Source organism: Heterocephalus glaber, unplaced genomic scaffold (assembly GCF_053883595.1).
Source record: "Heterocephalus glaber isolate CG9 unplaced genomic scaffold, H.glaber_assembly_v1.0 deba00001509, whole genome shotgun sequence".
Classification (NCBI taxonomy): domain Eukaryota; kingdom Metazoa; phylum Chordata; class Mammalia; order Rodentia; family Bathyergidae; genus Heterocephalus; species Heterocephalus glaber.
This window is the reverse complement of record NW_028258325.1, coordinates 5,273,657-5,293,917: the sequence shown is the minus strand read 5'-3', so window position 1 is coordinate 5,293,917 and position 20,261 is coordinate 5,273,657. Positions and strand designations below refer to the sequence as shown.

The following is a 20,261-nucleotide window of genomic DNA, read 5'->3' as shown; positions in this document are numbered from 1 at the left end:
TGAAGGCCGCCAACCCGGGCGCTCCGCAGCCCTCTGGGTGCTCCCAGCTGTCCCCGTGGTCTGGCTGAGCCGAATGTATGTGTGCGCGTCCCTACACCTGTCTGTCCTGTCCCGCCCGGGAGTAGGGGAGCGCGCTGCCCCGAGGGTAGAAGAGGAGGCACCGCGTGCAGTCTGTCTATAGGGGGTGCCTCATATTGGGGCTAGGTGAGGTGAGCCACTTCCTAAGGAAAGAGCGCGCCCCTCGCTCAGGGGTAGGGACCCCAGCGCTGGGGGTGGGGATCCCTGGGCCTCCAGGCGCCCAGCCCCGGACTCCCCTTCCCAGGCCTCCTGTCACTCCAGTACGAGCAGAGCCGGAGCTCGAGCCACGAGCCACGAAGGGGCTGCTTTCTGGTTGAGAGGAGAGGCGGAACCTCCGGGGCGGTGGGAGAGGGGTGCTGGGGGACCTCGTGGGAGTCCTTTGTGATTAAACCGGGGGTGGGGGTGGGGGGTTAATTCTCTCCAGCTGCCCGCCCTCTTGGAAGTGTTGGATTTTAAACAAAGGGCCCAGGAGTGGAGTTTGCACTGAGCCAAGCAGATCGCAGTAGCAGTAGCAGTCCTAACCTCTGAAGGCCGGAAACTCTGGACCCAGGAGAGTCGGGCCAAGGCCTCGCTTTCACTCATTCGTCACTTCATTCCGCATTCGTTTGTTGCACACATTCTCACCGGCACCCAGTGTTTGCCTGGCTCTGTTCCAGGCACTGGGGATTCAGCAGTGGAAAATCTTGCCCTCAGAAGCTGCCAGAGGCCGGGCAGACTCAGCAGGCAGCTTCTCCAGTGCCACCCCAGACAGCCTGGCCTGCCCTTGGGGGTGGGCAAGGCCCGGGGTGGGGCGGGAGCTGCCAGGAGGGGGGCGCTGCCTGTCAGGACGGCTGGGAGGGGCCCAGAGGCCACCCCTTCCAGGTTCTTTATGCAGTAGGAGCTGGCAGGGAGTGTGGGCACGGAGAGGGCTTGCCAGGAGAGCAGCCAGCCTGGACAAAGAGAGGATTTGAGATGCCCGTCGGACTCAGGGACAAGTCCATCTGGGGTCCTGAGTCTTAGTGCACGGCCCTCGGCTGCGTCTCCAGAGTGAAGGAGGCCTGGGTCTCCTTGGCAGCCAGTGAGGGTGTAGAGCGAGTCCCCAGGCATCTCCCTACACACCCTGTCCCCTTACCTGGCTTTATGTTCCTTCGTAGAATGTATTCCCTGCACTGTGCAGAACCTGTGGCCTGTCTCTCTCACGGCATCAAAAGCTCTATGAGAAGGGCTTTGTCTTGTTCCCTGCTAGCTCCAGCTTGTAGAACAGTGGTGCCCCCCACACAGTAGGCCTTCAGGAGAGGTATGTGGGGGGGGGGGCGGATGAATGAGTGAATGATGGCTGGGAAAAGAAGGCTAAGCCACCTGCCCTTCTGTCTTCTCCTGCGGACTTTCCCCTCACCATCACCTCTACTTCTCACCTATCACAGTTACTGTCTGTTTCTTAACCATCTTTTAGTTCTGAGCCCCGAGGACAGAATTACATCTGGCTCATTCTCCTCTCCAGCATTAAGCGTGTGCTCTTTTTCAGCCCGCTGGGGACAGCAAGGTGAAGCTCACAGCTTGTGCCCTGAGGACATGGAGGGGGAAGAACCTGTGGCTGGCAGGTGCCAGGGACCCCATGAATGCCTCAGGCCCCCATAAACACCAAACCACTTGGGTTCCATGTCCCTGTTTCACAGGGCAGGTTCCTATGCATTATCTCTAAGTCAGCCCAAATCCACATGGACTTGCTGGAAAAGGCAGCGTCAAGGGGTGGTTAGGTCAGGGAGGTCTTAAGTCAGTTTGGAAGATTTGGATCCAGTTCGGTCACTTCCTGCTGTGTGACCTTGCTCAGGTTCCTAAACCTCTCTGGGCTTTGGTTGCTTCAGGTAATAAAATGAAGCTCTTAGAAACAACCATGCTTACAAACTTCTGTGAGAACAAAATGAGCTGCTATGTGGACAGGTCTTCAGAAAGCACCTGCAATTTTCATTTTCCCTATGACACTGTCCCTGTCCCCTGAGCACCTACTGAGTGTCAGCCGCTCCGCTGAGGCTGCAGGGCAGAGGTGGCCAGCTGTGGGCCCAGCATGTGCTCCCTTTCCACCCGATGGCGTCGGTGCTGTTCCCAGGAAGCGGCTCCACAACCTGGGACATCCCCGTGTCCCTTGGATCTAGGCAGAGCCAGGCGACAAGTTCAGGGGGCATGCACACTCCCGGCCCAACCCAGCCACCCGGCAGCCACGCTGAGGATGGCAGAGCCTGTCAGCCTGGCCCCAGTGGCAAGTGATGCCCCTTCCCCAGCCGGGCCTGAACTTTACACTGGGCAAAGCCACCAAACTTTGAAATGTGTTTGTCACAGCAGCTACACTTAGCTTAACTCGCTGATCACCAAGGTGAATAGCTTCAGTGCCTTTGGAAAACAAGTGAGATCCCTGGCTCTGGGCCATCTTCAGTCTAGTCTTTTTTGGGGGGAGGAGGACAGGGCCTCTGGCAGGACTTGAACTTGCAGTCTTCCTGCCTCAGCCTCCAAGAGGGACAAGTGATAAATTACACATGTGCAATCTTTTCCAGTTCTCCATTCTTTCTAATAAGCAATGAAATGTAATTTTCTGGATGCCAGAAGCACTTTGGTCAAAGGACACAAAGTTTCCATTAGACGGAAAGAGTAAATTCAAGAGATCTGTTGTACATCACAGTGACCACAGTTAATGACATCTGATATTCTTTTTTTTATATTCTTGAAAAATCCTGAGAGTAGACAAAAATTAAGTGTTTGTGCCACAAAAAATTATACCAAGTAATACATCTGCTAATTAGCTCGATTTAGCCAGTCCAGTGTATGCATGTTTCAAAGCACCATGTTGTACACAATAAATATACACAGTTTTTGTATACTTATTAAAATTATAAATTACATAAATAAAGATGTTAATAAAAATATTATTTGATCTCTGCAATTGGAAAGTCTCTAGGTACAGTGAGCAGAAACCCAACTTGGGTCACTGTGAGGGACGATCAGAAACCAGACCTGGCCAGTTCCTGGACTCCGGGGAGTCCTTCAGCGACAGGGGATGGGCCCGAGAGGACCTCGCAGCAGTGCCACAAATGTGTCGTGTGTGCCTCCCTCCGAGCCCATCCCACGAATCTACAACCCCACACCCGGTGACATTCACTGCCAAAGGTCAACACACGGTCTTTGTCCTTTTGACAGGATGTAGAAGAGCTGCAAAGCCAATGTGGAATATTCCTACCTACTTTCCATCCAGCTTCCCCTAACACTTGATGCACCGTGGTACTTGGGTCAACCAGAATCTTTAACATTGATAGAATACTATTAACTACCAGGGTGTGGTGGCACATGCCTGTAATCCCAGCACTCTGGGAGACTTAGGCAAGAGGATCGCAAATTTGATCCCAGACTGAGCAAATTATCAAGACTTTCTCTGAAAATAAAAAATAAAACCTAGGGATATGGTTCAGTGCAAAGGCCCTGGATTCCACCCTTAGTGTAGGGAAAACTAATACCACTAAACTAGAGACATTTAGCTATTCCTCCAGCGCCGTGTTTTTTCTATGCGGACCTTTTGGCAAACTGTAGACCAGGCAGAGTAGGTTCCCTGCTCACTCCGCCTGCTGGGTACAAACGGTAGAGAGCGGAGCGCTGTTCTGTGGAACCCATGACAATAGTAACACTCCCCCAGCCTCCTGTAGGCCCACAGATGGGGAAGCTCATAGCCAGCAGCGTGATGGGAAGGGACGCGACTGCACTCTCTGGTACAGTGTGGTCCAGGGAGGACAGATCCCCAGCCCTCCTTGGGGAGGGATCCAGGATGATCACTAAACCCTGGGAATTACTAACCCTGAGCAGACAGACGCTGAGGGTCAGATGCCTGGTCAACGTCCAGGGTTGGTCTCTGCTGCTGCCATCTGCTCCAATGCGGCAGACACCACCCGACTTAGCTCTAGTGTCTGGGGCTCAAGGCAGGAAGACTAACGCCATGGACTGAATATTCCTCCAAAACCACAGGTCAAAATGCTAACCGCCAAGGCCATGGTGCTAGGAGGCGGGGCCTCTGAGACACGATTGGGTCATGAGGGTGGAAGTGGAAGGGATTAGTGCCCTCATGAAAGAGACCCCTTCTGCCATGTGAAGTCACAGTGCAAACATGGCCAACCAAGCCGCACACCTGTGCTCCCAGCACTTGGGAGGCTGAGGCAGGAGGATTGCCCAGACTTTAAGGTCAGCCTGGGCTACATAGTGAGTTCAAGGCCTGCCTGAACTACAAAGCAAGACCCTATCTAGAAAAACAAAAAAATAAAAAAGATGGCCAACCATGCGGACCAGGCTCTCACCACATACTGCATCCGCTGGCACCTTAACCGTGGACTTCCCAGTCTCCAGAACTGTGAGAGACGCCTGTCTGTTGTTCATACGCCACCCAGCCCGTGGCGTTTGTTCCAGCGGCTGGAGCAGACAGAGACAACTGAATACCCAGGGGGACTTCGATGGCCAAGGTGGGAACAAGCTCCAGGCCCCTTTCAACACATCCCTGCCTGGAGTAAAAGACCACAGAGGCTGAGCTCAGCCCGAACCTCCTTCCCATGGCCTGTTATGCAGCCTGACGACTATTACGGTTTGGACCTAGAATCCCCATCCCCAAAGCTTCAGGTGTTCAGAGGGGGATTTGGGAAAGCGTTGGGTCATGGGGATGCCACGCTTGCTAATCCACTAGTGGATCCTCGGCTGAATGTGCTGCTGCAGCGGGGGACTGGGGACTGGGTGGAAGAGGAAAGGTGACTTGAAAAGGTTGGTCTCCCTCCCGGCTCCTTCCTTCTCTCTCCTTCCAGGCTGCCATGGGGTGAGCTGCTCTCCCCTGCTCAGACCCTTTGACCAGGCCTTCCTGCCTTGGAGCCAGCTGACTGGACTGAAAACGTGAGCCAAAGTAAGCCTCACCCCCTTTAAGCTGTGGGCATTGTGGGCATTGTGTTCCAGCGATGAGAAAGTGACTGAGACAAGCATCTTGCAGCCTTGCATCTGGGCTTCGGAGGACAGCATCCCAGGAAAGGACATACGGAGAGCACTCATCCTAGGAGACCTGGGCAGAGCTGCAGGGCTTTACAGCCTTGCCATAGAAGTTACAGAGGGCGACTTCTACAGAGGGCATGCTTTCTGTGAATGTAGTCAGAGACCACCCAGACTCAGGGAAAGGAGAAAGAGCCCTCTGTCCACGGGAGCTGTGTCCCAAACCTCCAGCCCTCTGTCATCATCGCAGCAGACTCTACTCTCAGGGCCAGTGGTAACCGGGGACCTTTGTGATATTGAGCCCATGCAAGGGCTCTCTGCTTGCCGCCACGCTCCTGCCACCTGAGCCCATCAAGCTCCCACCCAGGAGCCTGGCGAGAGGCTGGCAGAGTCCACAGAATGTGCCATTCTGCTTCCCTGCAGGGGTTGCCCCCGGTAAGCGTCCGGGCAAGATGCAAATCTCCACACGCTGTTCCAAGAGGACCCCGCCCAGCCCTGTTCCCCAAGCCTCCTGGTCACCCATCTTCCAACCCTTTCCAAGTCACTGATCATTGAGCTGAAGCAGCCACCTTTCCACAACCCTCTGTAAGTCAGGGTAGATTCTTACCTTGGACATCTATTAATCCAAAGAAACTGGACTGTGACGTGTACCACTAACTCCACTTTCTTTTCACTGAGGGGATTTTCCTTTACCACTCTCCCCCAGGGCCACCTCCGGGTGGGGCTGTGATGCTGCCGCTGTCCGCTCTGGAGTGGTGCCACCCTGTGAAGCAGAAGCACCTGAGAACTTGCCCTGAGCCTTTTCTGCCCACGGGAGAAAGTCCCCAAGTGGCCACAGATGTGGGGGAAGGAAAGGAAGCCATGCAGCGGGGTCAGTGTCCGAGAGGTGCTGGCCACCTGCAAGTGCAGCTCATGTGTTTCCACACCTGCGCAGTTCAGTTCAGTCCCATATAGGCCACTTCCGTCCGATAATGTACTGCTATGGTGCACGCCCAGCTTTATGGCTTGCTGGGTCAGATTACATCCAGGTCACATGGGGAGCCCAGTGGCCACTTCTCATAAATAGGTGAGAAGTTGTTTCTCCAAAGGGAAGCAGTTATCTGCAGAAGACAGTCTGGGTTTGCTCCCAAATCCTTGGGCTCTGGGCTGATTCTCCTACTGGTCCCTGCCAGTCTCCAAGCAGCATCACTGCTTCCCAAAGCCCTTCCAAGCAACACAGCGTGGCTGGGTTATCAGACCTGCAGCAGGCAGAATAATGGCTCCTAACGATGCCCATGTTCTGTTCCTTCCTGACGTTTTATTTTGTGTGCTGTGGTGTAGCGCTAAAGCATCTCCCAAAAATCTCCAGTTTCAGAGGTGTGGCTTTTGGAAGGTGATTGGCCCATGGCGTGGAAAGTCATCAGCGATTCACCCATGGATGAGTTCACAGCAGTGTGCTGTTAGGAGCTGAGCCCTGGATGGAGCCGGGTCACTGGGCTGTGACCGGGAAGGGTGTGTTCTTGTCCCAGTCCCTCCTTGCTCTCTCTGCTTCCTGGCTGCCGTGGGTGAGCAGCTCTCCTCCACCATGCCCTTCTACCAAGCCTTTTCTGCCTTGGAACTAACCAAACGTGGACGGGATCCTCGGAAAACTGAGCCAAAATAAACCCTCCTCCTTTAAATTGTGGGTGCTTTGTCCCAGTGATGGGAAAGTAACTAATACATTATGTTATGAGCAAAAGGAACAGTGAGGATGGGACCTGGGACCTCGAAATAGGAAAACTGCTCCATTATGGGGTGGGCCCAGTGTAAGCAGAGCCCCGTGAGAGTGAAGGGGTGGACAGAGGAGTGGGGCAAAGAACAAGGTCATGATGGGAGATGAGGGCAGGAAGTCAACACGCCAGGGGGACACAACTGCCACCACTGGCCCAGACGATGGAGGAAAGGGGCCACGTGGCAAAGAACGCAGAAGCTGAGCATGGCCCTCACTCGGCGGCCAGGTGGGAAATGGCAATGCTGGTCCTACAACTGCAAGAGACTGAATTCTGCCAACGTGCAAGCAAGGATACGGATCCCTCCAAAACCCCGGAAAGGAACGCAGCCTGGAAGAGCCAGCCCAGACTTCCACACGCAGCACCGGGAGAGAATCCATCTCCATCGCCTTAAGCTGCTGTCTGTGGTAACATTACAACAAAAAGCCAGCGTGGATCCTCGCTCCTGGCCCCACCTCTCTGTGCAGCAGCCTGGGTTCCACGTTTTTGTTGCACAGAAACAACACAGCCAGGATCTTTAAGTCCTGTTTCAAACTCCCTAGAAAGACCACTGGCTTCCCAGCAGGGTCCCAGACGCAGGCTTGGGGGAGTCCCAATCTGGTTTCTATCCTAGGAAACTAAGGTTCAGTCATCACTATGCTCCTGCCAGCCACAATGTCCTGGCCTGGAGAGAAGGTAGCACTCCCAGCTGGAATCACCTGGGAACATTTCAAATTTGGGCAGCCTCAGCCACCAGCTCCATCAGAACCTGCATGCTGGATGGCTCTCGTGCAACTGTTTGCACCTAGGCTCCAATGTGGCCTTGACGCTGACTACCGGAGTCAGAATGCACAAACTTAAGATGCCTCCTTGAACAAGGTCATTGGCCGTGTTTTAACAACTCAGATTAAGCCAAGCCCCAGCCCTCGGTTTCTACCCAAAAATATTGAGGAAAAGATACCCGATGTGTGGGAGTGGTCACAGGCGCTGTCCCCCGGCCCCAGCCAGGGTCCCCAGGCGGGTCTCATTCTCGGGGTTCCAGCCTGGGGCCCACTCCGGCCCCACACTGCTCCCAATCCTGCTCCCCATTTTAAGTGACACTCTACACACCTCCACACACGTGTGCACCCACGCTGGGCTGCGTTCTCTGTGAACACCTGACTTGTCCCCAGGCAGACACTGTGATCTGCTGTGAAGGTCCTGGTCCAGTTCGAGCTTCTTTCTTTCCATTGCCATTTACTGAACGAGCACCTGCTATGAGCCAGGCAGTAGAAGAGGTGTTTTACAAACATTAGTTACATTATCGCCAACCCCACAAGGCACATGCTGTCCCCAGTTTGCACTTGGAAACCATTTATTATGACTGAAGGCCTGCAGCCAGTCAGCGGCAGTGTGGTCTGTCCCCACACAAGTGGCAATGGCTCAGCCGCTTCGCAGGAAAACAATCCAGCAGGTATGTTCTGTCTCACCATGCTCCCGACCGCAGGCCAAACGCGGGCGGCCTGCACTTGAAAATGCAAACCCTATGGTCATGAGGTCCTTCAAGAGCAGGCTAACCTCTGAAGAGAAGCCTTCGTTGCATTTAGTTAACTCAGAGTGCTAAGAGCTAAAATCACAAGCTATTCCACAGTTTTATTAATAAAATGCACAAGAAAGTTATAAAAATATTTTATTTAAATGTTACAGAAAAATACATACTTAAGAGAATTGAAAGTTCTTATGTTAAAAATGCTAGAAATCCAGTAATTTACACAATGGTAAAATCAAAAGTGATGAGAAAACATACAATATTTCCACTTGGTCCTGCCGCCTAAGGAAACGACTATAAAATGAGATACACAGTAATTACTACAGTGGGATTGAAGGCACATGACAACGTAACTCCTCCATACACACATCCAGGCGTTTCAGACCACAAACTGCTATCCCTGAAGAGGAAAAGAACAGCATTTAAAATACTAGGATCATGTTATGTACCTATAATGAAACCGCTACTTCCTCCAAAAATTCAGATTAACTTCGCAAAATAATTATTTCTACATAACACAGACTTCTGAAAAACTGAATCATCACTTGGGCTTGAGAATACGCAAAAGAAATACACTTTATTCTCTGAAGTCAGAGTTCTTCCCGGGAGACCCAGGTACCACTTCGTAGACACAGGAACACACTGCAGCTTTTCCACTGTTCGACGCTCTGAGCAGGCTGGACGTTCAGTGGCTCCTTTTAAATGTCCATGCCCTTAAATCTGAGAGGAAACCAGCATTTACATCCTGTGTAAGCACCCTGTCTTCAGCTCCCGACTCTACCGTAAAAAGGCATGGTTCAATGTAGATGGCCCTGAAGCACGGTCTTTGCCATTACCTGTGTGATAATCCCAGGTTGGCGGGAAGCTCAGCGCCCCAGCTCTGAGCACTCAGAGAGCCATGGAGGTGTGCGGGCAGCAGGAGAGCGTAGGAGTCGGGCAGGGAGGGGAAGTGCTGGGCCCTGAGCTGCTGGAGCAGCGCACATGAACGGGCACAAGCGGCCCCTGCAGGACGTCCCAAAGGTCCTCCACTCGGCGTGACATCCGGAGGACACTGTCCACGTGACCATGGCCAGTGCTAGCGACTATTCTCAGACAGGCAGTAAAGGGACTATGACCACTTCTTCACAGTCAGAGACCCTCCATTCCAGGCCACGGGAGCGCGTGGCGGTGCTCGATGGGAACGGCATCCTCCTCCCACACCACTCGTGGGTGGCAGAAACCCTTCCCTGGGCCTCACCTTTCTATCTGCAAACCACTGCAGGAGGTCCATTCCCTCCAAGCTGGGACATGAGCGGCATGTGGGGGGGGTCTATCTTGTCCTTCCACCATGCCCCTAAACACACGGGTGGGGTAGCCGGGAAACTACACGTTCCTCTAATAATAACCCACTGTGTAAGGCAGCAGGCCCAGGAAGGTCTGAGAACAGTCTTTGCACAACATGGGAAAGAATGGCTGCTGTGTCATCCATCGAATTTTTATGAGGCAGCCAGGACAGATGGAAATTGCAGAAATCCTCCCCCCGCCCCCAATTAGGTCAAACTGCCCATGTTTCCAAATTCCCATGCCTTAAGTTTTCTGGCCAACTGTCCTCATGTGTAACTTGACCGAAGTCGGCTTCAGTACAAAATGGTCTCACGTGAGAACTTAGCTACAATGGGAGAGGCGCTGCTACCTCCATGAGGTCTCTGAAAATCAGGGCACCTTCTCAGAAAAGGAGCCCGAGAACAAATTCCACACAAGGAGAGGTCAGTGGGAGAATAGCTCTGATGTGAGCACAGCCGCATGTGACTCAGAAGGAGTCCCTCAAACTGTCCCAAAAGACCCTCTTCCAATGAGATCACCCTGAGAAACGCCGCTCTAGATGTCTTACCCTCAGTTCATCCAAGGAGTGAGATGAACATGACGACCCCCATGAACTGGGTGAACAGCAACAGTGGCGTGAAGAACGACCACACACTCCACAAAGCAATGTTGAAGCTGAAAGGGACCAGAAGGCAATGAGAGTCGATGACTGGAATTTAATATATGCAGATATATTTTACGCTAGAATCTAGGTTTAAAGAGCTCAGTGTGAGAAGGAGGTTCATCCAGCCAGCAGCTTTCTAAGTATCCCGTAATTTCTCCAACATGCGACTTAGGCAATGTTAGAAAGAAAACACTACGTACACTCTAGGGACCACACCCCTTCCTGGAACCGGATCCAGTAGAGCCTGTAACAGGAGCTGGCCTGGCTCCACACTGGTGAATCGGATGGCACAGCGGCCCTTTATGCCTCACACATGAGCAGATACAGACAGAAGGAAAAGGGAAGAAATCGTCTACAAGATGCTATTAAGTTTTTCATTGAGAACACTATTTCTTATCACCAAATTAAAAATAAAACACTAAGTATAAATGATTTTAATAGTTGAATTTAACAGAAGTTAACTACAAAAACTATAAACAGTTAAATAAGTTTTTCAGATACTTATTGTTTATAATGTATAATATTTTGCTAACATGAATTTTAAATAATCATAATCTCACTGGTCTAAAAACTGTCTTACTATTTCTTGGGGCAAGCTCAGCAATAGGAGAAAAAGTAAAGTCACACATTGGTACCCACGTCACAGTAACAAATAGCCTTAAACTTTAACTGAAATGAAGTCATAAAAAGCACATTTAAGCTGAAATGTATGAAACTGTATGGATTTTCCAAAATCAAAATTCAATTCATATAACAAAAGAAAAAACTAAACAGCTATATACAACATACGACTGGCAGAATCATGGGATGTGTTTCTTTTCTGTCTTTATGTAACTTACAGAGTTTTCTTCAGTGAGCAAGTATTACTTTTTGAGCAGAAAAATCTCTTTCTTCTTTTACTGAGTACCTATTAACTTACGAGGATATTCACTAGAACAAAAACTATAAGGGCGACACCAGCAGCCTGGTTAAGGAAACCCTGGTATTAGAGGGCATGGCATTCACAACCTATGCACGTCCTCCTATGCACGTATACCTTACACCCTGTCTAGGATTACTTTGTAGACCTAACACTACGTAAGTGCTACGCAAACAGTTATTATGCCGCGTTACTCGGAGAACAAGGACAAGAGGAAAAATGTGTCCACGTGCAGGACAGATGCAGGTTTTCTTCTCCCAGCCAGTGTCAGCTGAATGCACAGCCTCGGTACCCATGAACACAGCACCGGCTGCACCATCACTGTACGTGTACTTGAGCCCCTGGTGCCTATGTACGCACACTCGCGTGCACACATGCACACAGAAGACTCATGCAAGTGTGCCACAAGGCATATGTACAGGAATGTTCTTCGCGGCACCCTTCAGACTAACAGCAAACTGGAAAACACTCAAGTGCTGTCAAGTGACACAGGTAAACCGGCACTTGTTATACAATGCGATGCTGCACAGCAATGAAATTAATGGCACTCGGAAGCCACAAGCACTGCACAATGTCACACACGCACAGTCAAATGCGAAATAAAGACACCACGGAAACCCATCTCTACAAAGTTCACAAACGCAGACACAGTGAGCTGGGCGTTGTAGCACACGACTGTAATCCCAGCATCCTGGGAGGCGGAGGCAGGAGGATCCCAAATTTGAGCCCAGCCTAGGTAACTGAGCAAGATCCTGCCTCAAAATTTAAAATGGGAAGGAGGATTGAACCCAGGGCCTTTGCACTGAGCTGCATCCCCAATATTCAAAAAACAAACAAACAAAAACAAAACAGGCCAGGGATGTAGCTCAGTGGCGTCACAACTGCCTGGCAAGCACAAGGTGCTGAGTTCAATTCCCAGTATCAAAATAAATAAATAAAAAGGACAAGGGACAAATAGAGCACTTAGGGGATGCAGAAGTAAGCAGTCACCGTGAAGGTTGGGACAGCATTTACCTGTGGCAGGTGGGAAGCACAGGGCTGGGAGGGGAATGCAAGGGTCACCAGGTGCAGGCTCAGCGCTGTGCTGCCTGGGTGCAGTTTACCCCACGGTGCTCATCTCATGGCTGACCCCTCCAGCTGTACATTTGTTTTTATACTTAAGTGTATGTAGCAGATATCACAGTAAGTGAGAGTGCCATCATTCGTCTTTTAATAAACGCCATCCATTGCCTGTATTTAAATGACATGTTTACTCAGACAGAGAGCAGAGGTACAGTGGCACCTCAGCTCACCAAGCTAATTCGTTCCTTGATGCTGGGCCAGACGGCTCAAGCTCACACAGGGGAGACTGTCCTGGTCTTGTCTGTCACCCGATGTGGAGCTTGCAAAAAGCTTGTTTGGGCCGGGGATTTAGCTCAGTGGTTTCGCCGCCTGCTGCGCAAGCGCAAGGACCCGAGTTCGATCCCCGGTACAAAAAAAAAAAAAAAAGCTTCTGTTTATGAACTGCACTGTTGGCAAACAGAAGCGTTCGTGAACTGAGGTATTACTGTAGTCATGAGAAGACCCCAAGAACAGGAAGAGGTGGGAGGCCACTGTCCTGTTATACTTTGTTTCTACTTTAGAGAGGTTTGGGCCAAACATCATTAACTGCTAGGGAAAAAAAGTGTGTTCATTCACATTCATCATGTCCAAGTTAACTTACCAAACTCCTGCTACGACGAAAGTGGCAGTTGTGATAGGCACCAGCGCCGGATACTTGACATCGTACTGTTCAATGCCACAGTACCACTCCAGGTAGACGATGCAGTAAAAAGCCACGGATAAACTGGCAAGCAGCAAGGCAGTGCCAAGGAGAAACCAACTGCAGAGACAAAACAACAAAGGCTGAGGGCACTTGGCAGTCAGCAGGTGCTCAGCAGTTCTCACTGACAGCCAAAAGGACAACTTCTGAGAGCTCAGGGCTGGAGAAGGGGTGCAAAGGGACCCACAACTGCACAACCACAGCTTTCAGAAAGTCTCAACCTAAAGGGGGCAGGAGGAGAAAAGAGGAGACCTGTGACTCAGGACTAAAACGTGAGACCTCACAGCCACGCCAGGGGCTGAGTTCTCATCAGCCAACTGGCCAGAAAGAAGCTGGTCGCAGTGACACGCGTGCTTCAGAACACAGGGAAGAGAGCAGCTTCCTGGTTGCTCCTGAAGTCTTGAATGTGAGAGGAAAAAGACTGGCAGGAAGGACCACTAACTCCTCCACGGTAAGCAGAGCTTCGTGCACTGCTGAAAATCAATTAGGAAGAGAGACACGGAATTCAAATTCTCTCTCATGAAAGATTTAAAAGGAGGAGCCTTCCTTAATAGTTAGGGTACAATTTGCGCATTGCCCCAAGACTCAGGGGCTAGAATCTTGGTTTCTGGTGCAGCAGTGTTGAAGCTGGTGGGACTTTTACAAGGAGGGGACACAGGAGGCGCCTGGGTCACAACCACCCCGCGAAGCTCATATTCTTCTCATAGGAATTGCTTTTTGCGCTTGAGGGCCTGGGCTGGTCCCTGCCAGAGCTGGGTGTTATAAAGCCTGGTACCTCTCCTTGGTGTCTCTCATTTCCTCATACACACCCGTGTGCCTGCATGTTCTTTGCACACCCACTTTCCCTTCTGTTTCTCCACCACTGTTGTGGCACAGCCAGGGCAGCTCGCTACTTGGACCTCCAGCCACCAAAAATGAGCCAATTAAACTTCTTTTCTACACACAGCACCCAGCATTGGGTATTTTCTTAGAGCCAAACAAAGCGGACTAAGACACCTCCTATTTTCACAGTATCTTCTGTTCTGCCACAAATTACAATGTTTTTTTCCTCCCTAGAATTCCACGGGAGGCAGCTTCAACAGCCCCTTCCAGCCCCCACTGGTCACGAGAGGAGGCCAGATTTGGGGAGTCCTTCCCATCCTCCCCCATCACCCTTTGCTCCTCTGTGGTTTAGATCCATGTTACAGAGAGGGAGAGCAGAGGGCCATGGCAGGCAAGTTTCACAGGCACCGGGTGGGGGCCCCACAATGGCCAGGCCCCAGACTCCTCAGACCCAGTGATACTTCCCATAATTGCTCTTGACCCTGAACAAGCCAGCCCTCCAAGACCAGCTCTGACAGCTCCCTTTTCTGTTTCCTGGGGAACTTCACCTCTGTCGGAGGACCCTGGGGTATAATTCGCAACCTCCTGCTCCACATCTGCTCCTGAGATTAGACTGAAAGGGTATCAGTCCCTGTGAGTGAGGGACTCCATCATCCAAAGCTTCTGACTCCTCCCACTGGTGACCATCGCGTAACTCTTGGTCACACCCTCTAGTTAGCTTGCCCGCTGTGACTCGGAAACACACCCTGAGAGCCAGTTCTCACTGGCCACTTCCTCCCAGTGCTCTGCACTTTGTCCTCACAAAGAGCTTCAGCCAGTCTCTTCCTCCCATGTTCGCCAAATGGATTAAGAACTTCTGAAATTTACTACATTTCTCATCCTACAACACATTTGGGCTGAAAAGGCACACTGACTACTCTTCAGTTCCCATCCACTCTGCTGTGTCTACCCAGAGCACACATCCTCTTGTCTTGTTTTCTACATTTTCCCGAGGCACTGACAAACTGAAACTGTTTATATTCAAGGTATACAACGTGATGATCTGATGTATGAATACACTGAAAAATGATTACTATAATCAAGTAGATTAGCATGCATTACTTCAAATTTACCACTGGGTGTGGTAAAGACACTTCAAATCTGCCCCCCTAAGCAAATATCAATTATACAACATAGTAACCTCTTCATCTCATAGGTTTTGACCAACATCTCTAATTCTTCTTTGTATCACTAGCACCTCTAACATGGTGTCTGGCAGAGGCTACAAGTTTACTAAATGTCTGAAGAATTCCAAGAAAAATAAGACAAGGATATTTAATTTATGAAGCAATAACATTTTCTTACCTACTAGTGTGAAAGTTTTCTTTAAGAGTTTTAAAGAAATCAACATAATAGGTCACAATGATGGATGCTAAAATCCAGAATCCAGAATGGATATTAAGTCTTGGAAGAGGTTTTTCCTTTTTCTCAAAAGTTGTAGAGCTTTCTGCAAAACACAAAGATTTCAACTTACTAAGTTACTCAAGTTTTACAAGAAAAATGACACCTACTTTAAGCCAGTCACTGCCTAGTGCTTCCTAATAATCAGAATCTCTCCCAAAATAGTACCAAACTTCCTAAAAAACAAGATAGGTTTATATTTGCATAATTAATTTGAGCCCATTATAAATATGCTCATTATAGTCAACTTATTTCCTCTATGTGAATTTTGAAATAAAATTCACACTTTTATAATCTTTTGGTTACAATGGTGCCATCTAGAATATAGGAATTTTACTATGTTTCATGCTTCCTATAGGAGGGTAATTAGTCTTGTTTACAAAAAAATACCACATGAAATGCAAGAGTATGAAACGGATATATGATTTTCCAAGAACACTTTACAACAAAGTATTTTAAACAAACATCTTTTAAAGGCAGCTCAGACATGGAAAGGGTAAACCATAGCTCCAGTGCCAGCACAGCAGTTTCAGTAGATAAAAACACGTGAACTGGGGCTGGGGATTTAGCTCAGTGGTTTTGCCGCCTGCTGAGCAAATGCAAGGACCCAAATTCAATCCCTGGTACCAAAAAAAACACATGAACTAAACATGGAACATGAACTGAAAGGTGATTCTGACATGCCTTCCAAGTTCATGGAAAAATACAGGGTTCTATGTGGAGTTCTGGATCTTTAGATGACATCAGAATCCCTGGGGAGCTTGTAAATAACACAAACTCCTGGAGTAATCCTCGAAACTTATAAATCAACATGCTGGAGTATGATGATACTTGTATTTATCTTGGAAAGGTGATCTACAGATGTGGTTTTACAACATGCGAGATAAAAAGATCCAAAATGAACTCTCCCGTCTTTACCCTTAGTTCTCCTGCCCAGAAGCAACCATCACCATCAATCTCTACTAAATTTTTCCATATTTTAATGCATGTACAGGTGAACATGCAAGTTATGTTTTGTGCCCAAATGGTAGCACATAATTCCCTTTGAAAAATTATCTATACTGGTACACAAAAGTCTGTCCAATGTACCACATGAAATACACTCAAGTCAGACATGATGATGCACGCCTGTACTATAATCCCAGCATTCCTGGTCGCTGGGGCTGGAAGACTGCAATTTCAGCAATGTTGCAACTCAGCAAGACAGTCTCAAAATTTGAAAACTAAATAATTAAGGCTGAGGATATAGCTGTGCAAAAGCCTTGTGTCTAATCCTTCATACCAGCAGAAAAAAAAAAGAAAAAGAAAAAGAAAGAAACATTTTGTACATGCGTCTTCGTGTAATGGTTCAAACCTGTATCTTTGGCAAATTCTTAAGACTTGGAAGCTATGGGTAGTTTTACTGGACATCACCAAACAGGTATTAAACCTGCTGTCCAGGGAATCCTGAAGTGTAGCTGAGATGGAGATGCGCAGGGTTACGTGATCGCTAAGCCTCTTTCAAAACATTAAATATCAGACTTGCAAAATGACTTAGGACGTCTTGAAAAATGAAACCCTGCCTCCTCCAGCCTGGGTTGGGGCTGGGAGTGGCCACTGGGGAGGGCGGTTTTCGCGCGCCTCGTCTCAGAGAAGCTCGGGACAGCTCGGAACAAGTCCGAGGAAAGCGCCTCACCCCGCCCGGTGTCGCCCTCGTAGTCCAACCGGGCCTCGGCGTCAGTGGGAATCAGGTAACGCCGGCGGAGCTGCTCTCGAGCCCACGGAGCGTCCATCTTGGCACCGCCCGAAGCGCGACGGAAGTGACGTCATACGACACTTCCGGTGTCTGTTGGCGGGGGTGGGGGCTGTCTCCCAACACCAAGGGTAGAAGCTATATTACCTTTGCGGGTTTTGTAAATGAGAAGCTAGAATTGACGTTTTAGAGTCCGCCCTCAAATTCACAAAGGTGATATTAAATTTAAGATACTACTGATCTTTCCTGGTCTCTAAAATACTGAAAGTTTTCTAAATTTATTCTGATCTACGGAAGCCCTGAAGGACCAAAATTACAATGCTGCGGAGTTCGTCCAGGGTACGGATGCACAGCCCAGCGTGCGAAGTTTTCTCTGGCCTGCCAGAATCAAAATATAAAATATTTTGCAAACAGTAATCTCCGTCCAGGGCTACAGTATCAAGCCCCATATCCTTCCCTCCCTGCTTTTCTGGAGTCACCTTGTACACTTAAAGTGTTGAAGGGCTCCTGGGAGGAGGAACGGACCGCTGGACCAGCCCAGTGGGCCCCACTCTTGTAAGCAGAGGGGCCGCCTGGGAAAGTAGGATCCAGACTGCCTCCCACTCGGTACCCGGAGCTCCACAAGACAGTAATTTTAGAAGTAATGTTCCACAAACTACCCTAAAGTGTGCACTAGTGACTGAGAGACAACTTCATTATAATACTAAAATCGAAAAACAAAAAACCCTAAAATCTCTACCCAAAGAAGGGCTAAAAGCCTCGTACCCCCAACATGGGAATTAGCGGCATGCCCCCCGGGGTGCATCTGCGCAGGATTGTCCTAGCCCATGGATAAGTCACCTTCCTGCCTTCCTCGAGCATGCATTCATTCCCTGACCTAACAAAGGGCAGTTTGGCCTAGCTTCGGGAAGTCACGACTTGGGAATGGATTCCCCGTGATTTCCTGATTTGCAGCAAATAAATTTTGCTCTATGTAACAGTGATTCTTGATTTCCTGTTCCTTTCCGCCAAGAAGTGGTGACACTGACCACTTAGCTGAACTTAGGTTCTGTCCTAATTCCCCTCCCTCCCAATGGTAATTAAACCTGCCTCTAGATTTGTTGGATGGTTTAAGTGAAGAGCACGGTACGGTTCCTATGAACCCCTTTCTTTCTGCTTGTGAAACATAGCCCCACCTGTTGTCTTGGGACAGACTTTCTTTCTGGGCAAACTGCCCTTTCCCACGACTCAGCACCCATAAACTGTGTTTCACTAGTTCACAACTTTTTCTCCAGCAATAATCCTGTTCACTCTTCTCCCACCTTTTTTCCTACTGGGTCATGTGCTGAGAAATGTTGTGCTTAACCAAGCGTTCACAGAGTGTTTGCTGTTTGCTAGGAACTGTTAGGCATCATGCTAGGCCGTGAAATGAGTACGACCTTGGCCTTGCACTTGAGGAGCTCCTGCTCCAAAGTGACAATGGAGACATACTACAAGTTAATACAGTACAATCTTTATACGACAGAAGGGTTTTGTTAATTCAACCAACCAATTTTCCAAGCAGTTACATGTGACAAAAGTCAGGACTGAGGGAAGAATCTAGTGGTAGCAGTGGCTCCAATACAGTGCAACAGAAATAGTAGATGTGAGGTTATGGGAGTCCTGAATAAAGGGCAGTGTATTCTGCAGGGGTTTGTGACTTAGCAAGAAAAGTGGTTTGGGACAGGTTGAATACAGGGTTCCACAGCCCAGAAAGTACAGGAAATAAAATATGAATTAGTCAGTAGGTATGCTTTAATATCTACATGTTGTGGGTATTTGTAAAGGGAGTTGATAAAAATATTTAGAATCGAGTTGAGTTACCACTGATTTGTTTCTGTTATTCTTTAGCCTTTCTGTACTTTTTTGAGCAAAGGATTTAATGCAGAGCAGATCGTATGGCCTTTCTAAAAAATACCTCCTTTTGCCTGTTCTTTCCCCGCTCTTTTCTTTCCAGACTCCTAAAGAACTGAGACTCATCTCTTCTTTACCCTCCCTTCTTTCTCTTGTATGAGGTTAGAAGTCTTGGTAATAGGAAGTAAATTCGTCCCGGTAAATACAGCCTCCTGTTGATTGTCTCCTGGAAGAAAGGTCAGCTCTGGGTCTCCCTTGTAACCAAATAGTCCCAGGAGCATCACAGGGATTCCAGGGTTTCCATACGTGCTATGTGCAGGCCAGCTCAGGTTTCCCCTTTGGTGGTTTCAGGGCCTTTGTGTTTGGACCTGAAATCCTTCCAGCTTCTTTTCCTGATATTTTAAATGGCACTACTTGTGCACTATAGTAATGATACTTACAAGTGTGTTGGAAAAAATCCAATATCTAATGACCATGTCTTCTTTGCTGGGGTCCATTAAATAAACTCTTTAATGTGTGCACTGTGGCACCTTAATTATGGTTATATGGCACCAGATGGCTACCAGTGAAGAAATGTTCATTTTCAATGTGCATTACTTGTGGGAAAAAGAATGGATTTGACCGCGACCTTTGCTGGCCTCCTCCTAACAACAGGATTCAATCCAAGATGTTTAGACTATGAATCCTGTCTGCATCACTATGGGGTTTTGGGCAAGTTATTTCATGCTTCCAAGTATCAGTTTCATCATCTGCGATACAGCAGGTGCCAGGATATCGATAGGTGTATACAGACTGCTTAGCACAGAGCCTGGCATAAGGTACGTGTTTGGATAGCGGTAGTCCCATCACTACTGCTTAATTTGGCTTGTCAGGCCTTCAAGACCTGATATCTGCATCTTGTTTTGTACTGTGGATTGAATCCAGGCCCTTCACACTGAGCTACATCCCCAGCCCTTTTTTTTTTGAAACAGGGCCTTGTTACATTGCTAAGTTGCTACGTTGCTAGACAGGCTGAGCTCAAACTTGCAGTCCTTCTGCTTCAGCCTTCCAGAGTGCTGAAATTACAGGCCTGGGACACCACACCTAGTTTTCTGCTTATTTTTTAATCAGTATTTCCTCTGGGATCCAGCTACTCTTTGTCCCTCTCACTCTTCCAGAAAGTAGCACGTTTTATTGTCACTCTCCCTTTGCCCATGTTCCCCCGCACTGAGTGGGGAATGAGCATGTCTCAGATCCCCAGTGCCTCACACAGAGCTGGACCACCATCAACAGGTTTTACTTCGGCCCTTGATCTCAGCTAACGGGTCTTCATTATGGATATGCCTGTGTCAACCCAGCACCCTCTCCTGTGAGAAGCTACTTTTTCTCCTTTCTGCTTGGGTCTCGGAGAGCCGGC

The 20,261-nt window shown here is 49.0% G+C and overlaps 1 protein-coding gene across 2 annotated transcripts; it reads right to left on the bottom strand.

Moving 5' to 3' along the window:
* Nucleotides 1-8,437: 8,437 nt before the first annotated feature.
* Tmem128 (transmembrane protein 128) lies at nt 8,438-17,091 on the bottom strand. 2 transcript variants are annotated; one of them, XM_004847294.3, is made up of 5 exons: nt 16,937-17,091; nt 15,166-15,307; nt 12,901-13,059; nt 10,184-10,290; nt 8,438-9,033 (listed from the first exon to the last, which is right to left on the bottom strand). In XM_004847294.3, the coding sequence occupies exons 1-4, from the start codon at nt 17,031-17,033 to the stop codon at nt 10,191-10,193; spliced, it is 498 nt and encodes a 165-aa protein (XP_004847351.1). In that variant the 5' UTR covers nt 17,034-17,091; the 3' UTR covers nt 8,438-9,033; nt 10,184-10,190. The 2 variants fall into 2 exon arrangements, with proteins under 2 accessions (XP_004847351.1, XP_012928601.1); XM_013073147.3 differs by having other exon boundaries at nt 8,438-8,713.
* Between the last annotated feature and the right edge of the window lie 3,170 nt (nt 17,092-20,261).

Coding starts and splice junctions, on each gene's coding strand:
- Tmem128 (XM_004847294.3), bottom strand. CDS start 17,033: ATGGACGCTCCGTGGGCTCGAGAGCAGCTCCGCCGGCGTTACCTGATT. Junction 15,308..16,936: donor CGAGGGCGACACCGGGCGGG/GTGAGGCGCTTT, acceptor TGTGTTTTGCAG/AAAGCTCTACAACTTTTGAG. Junction 13,060..15,165: donor GAAAACTTTCACACTAGTAG/GTAAGAAAATGT, acceptor TTGTCTCTGCAG/TTGGTTTCTCCTTGGCACTG.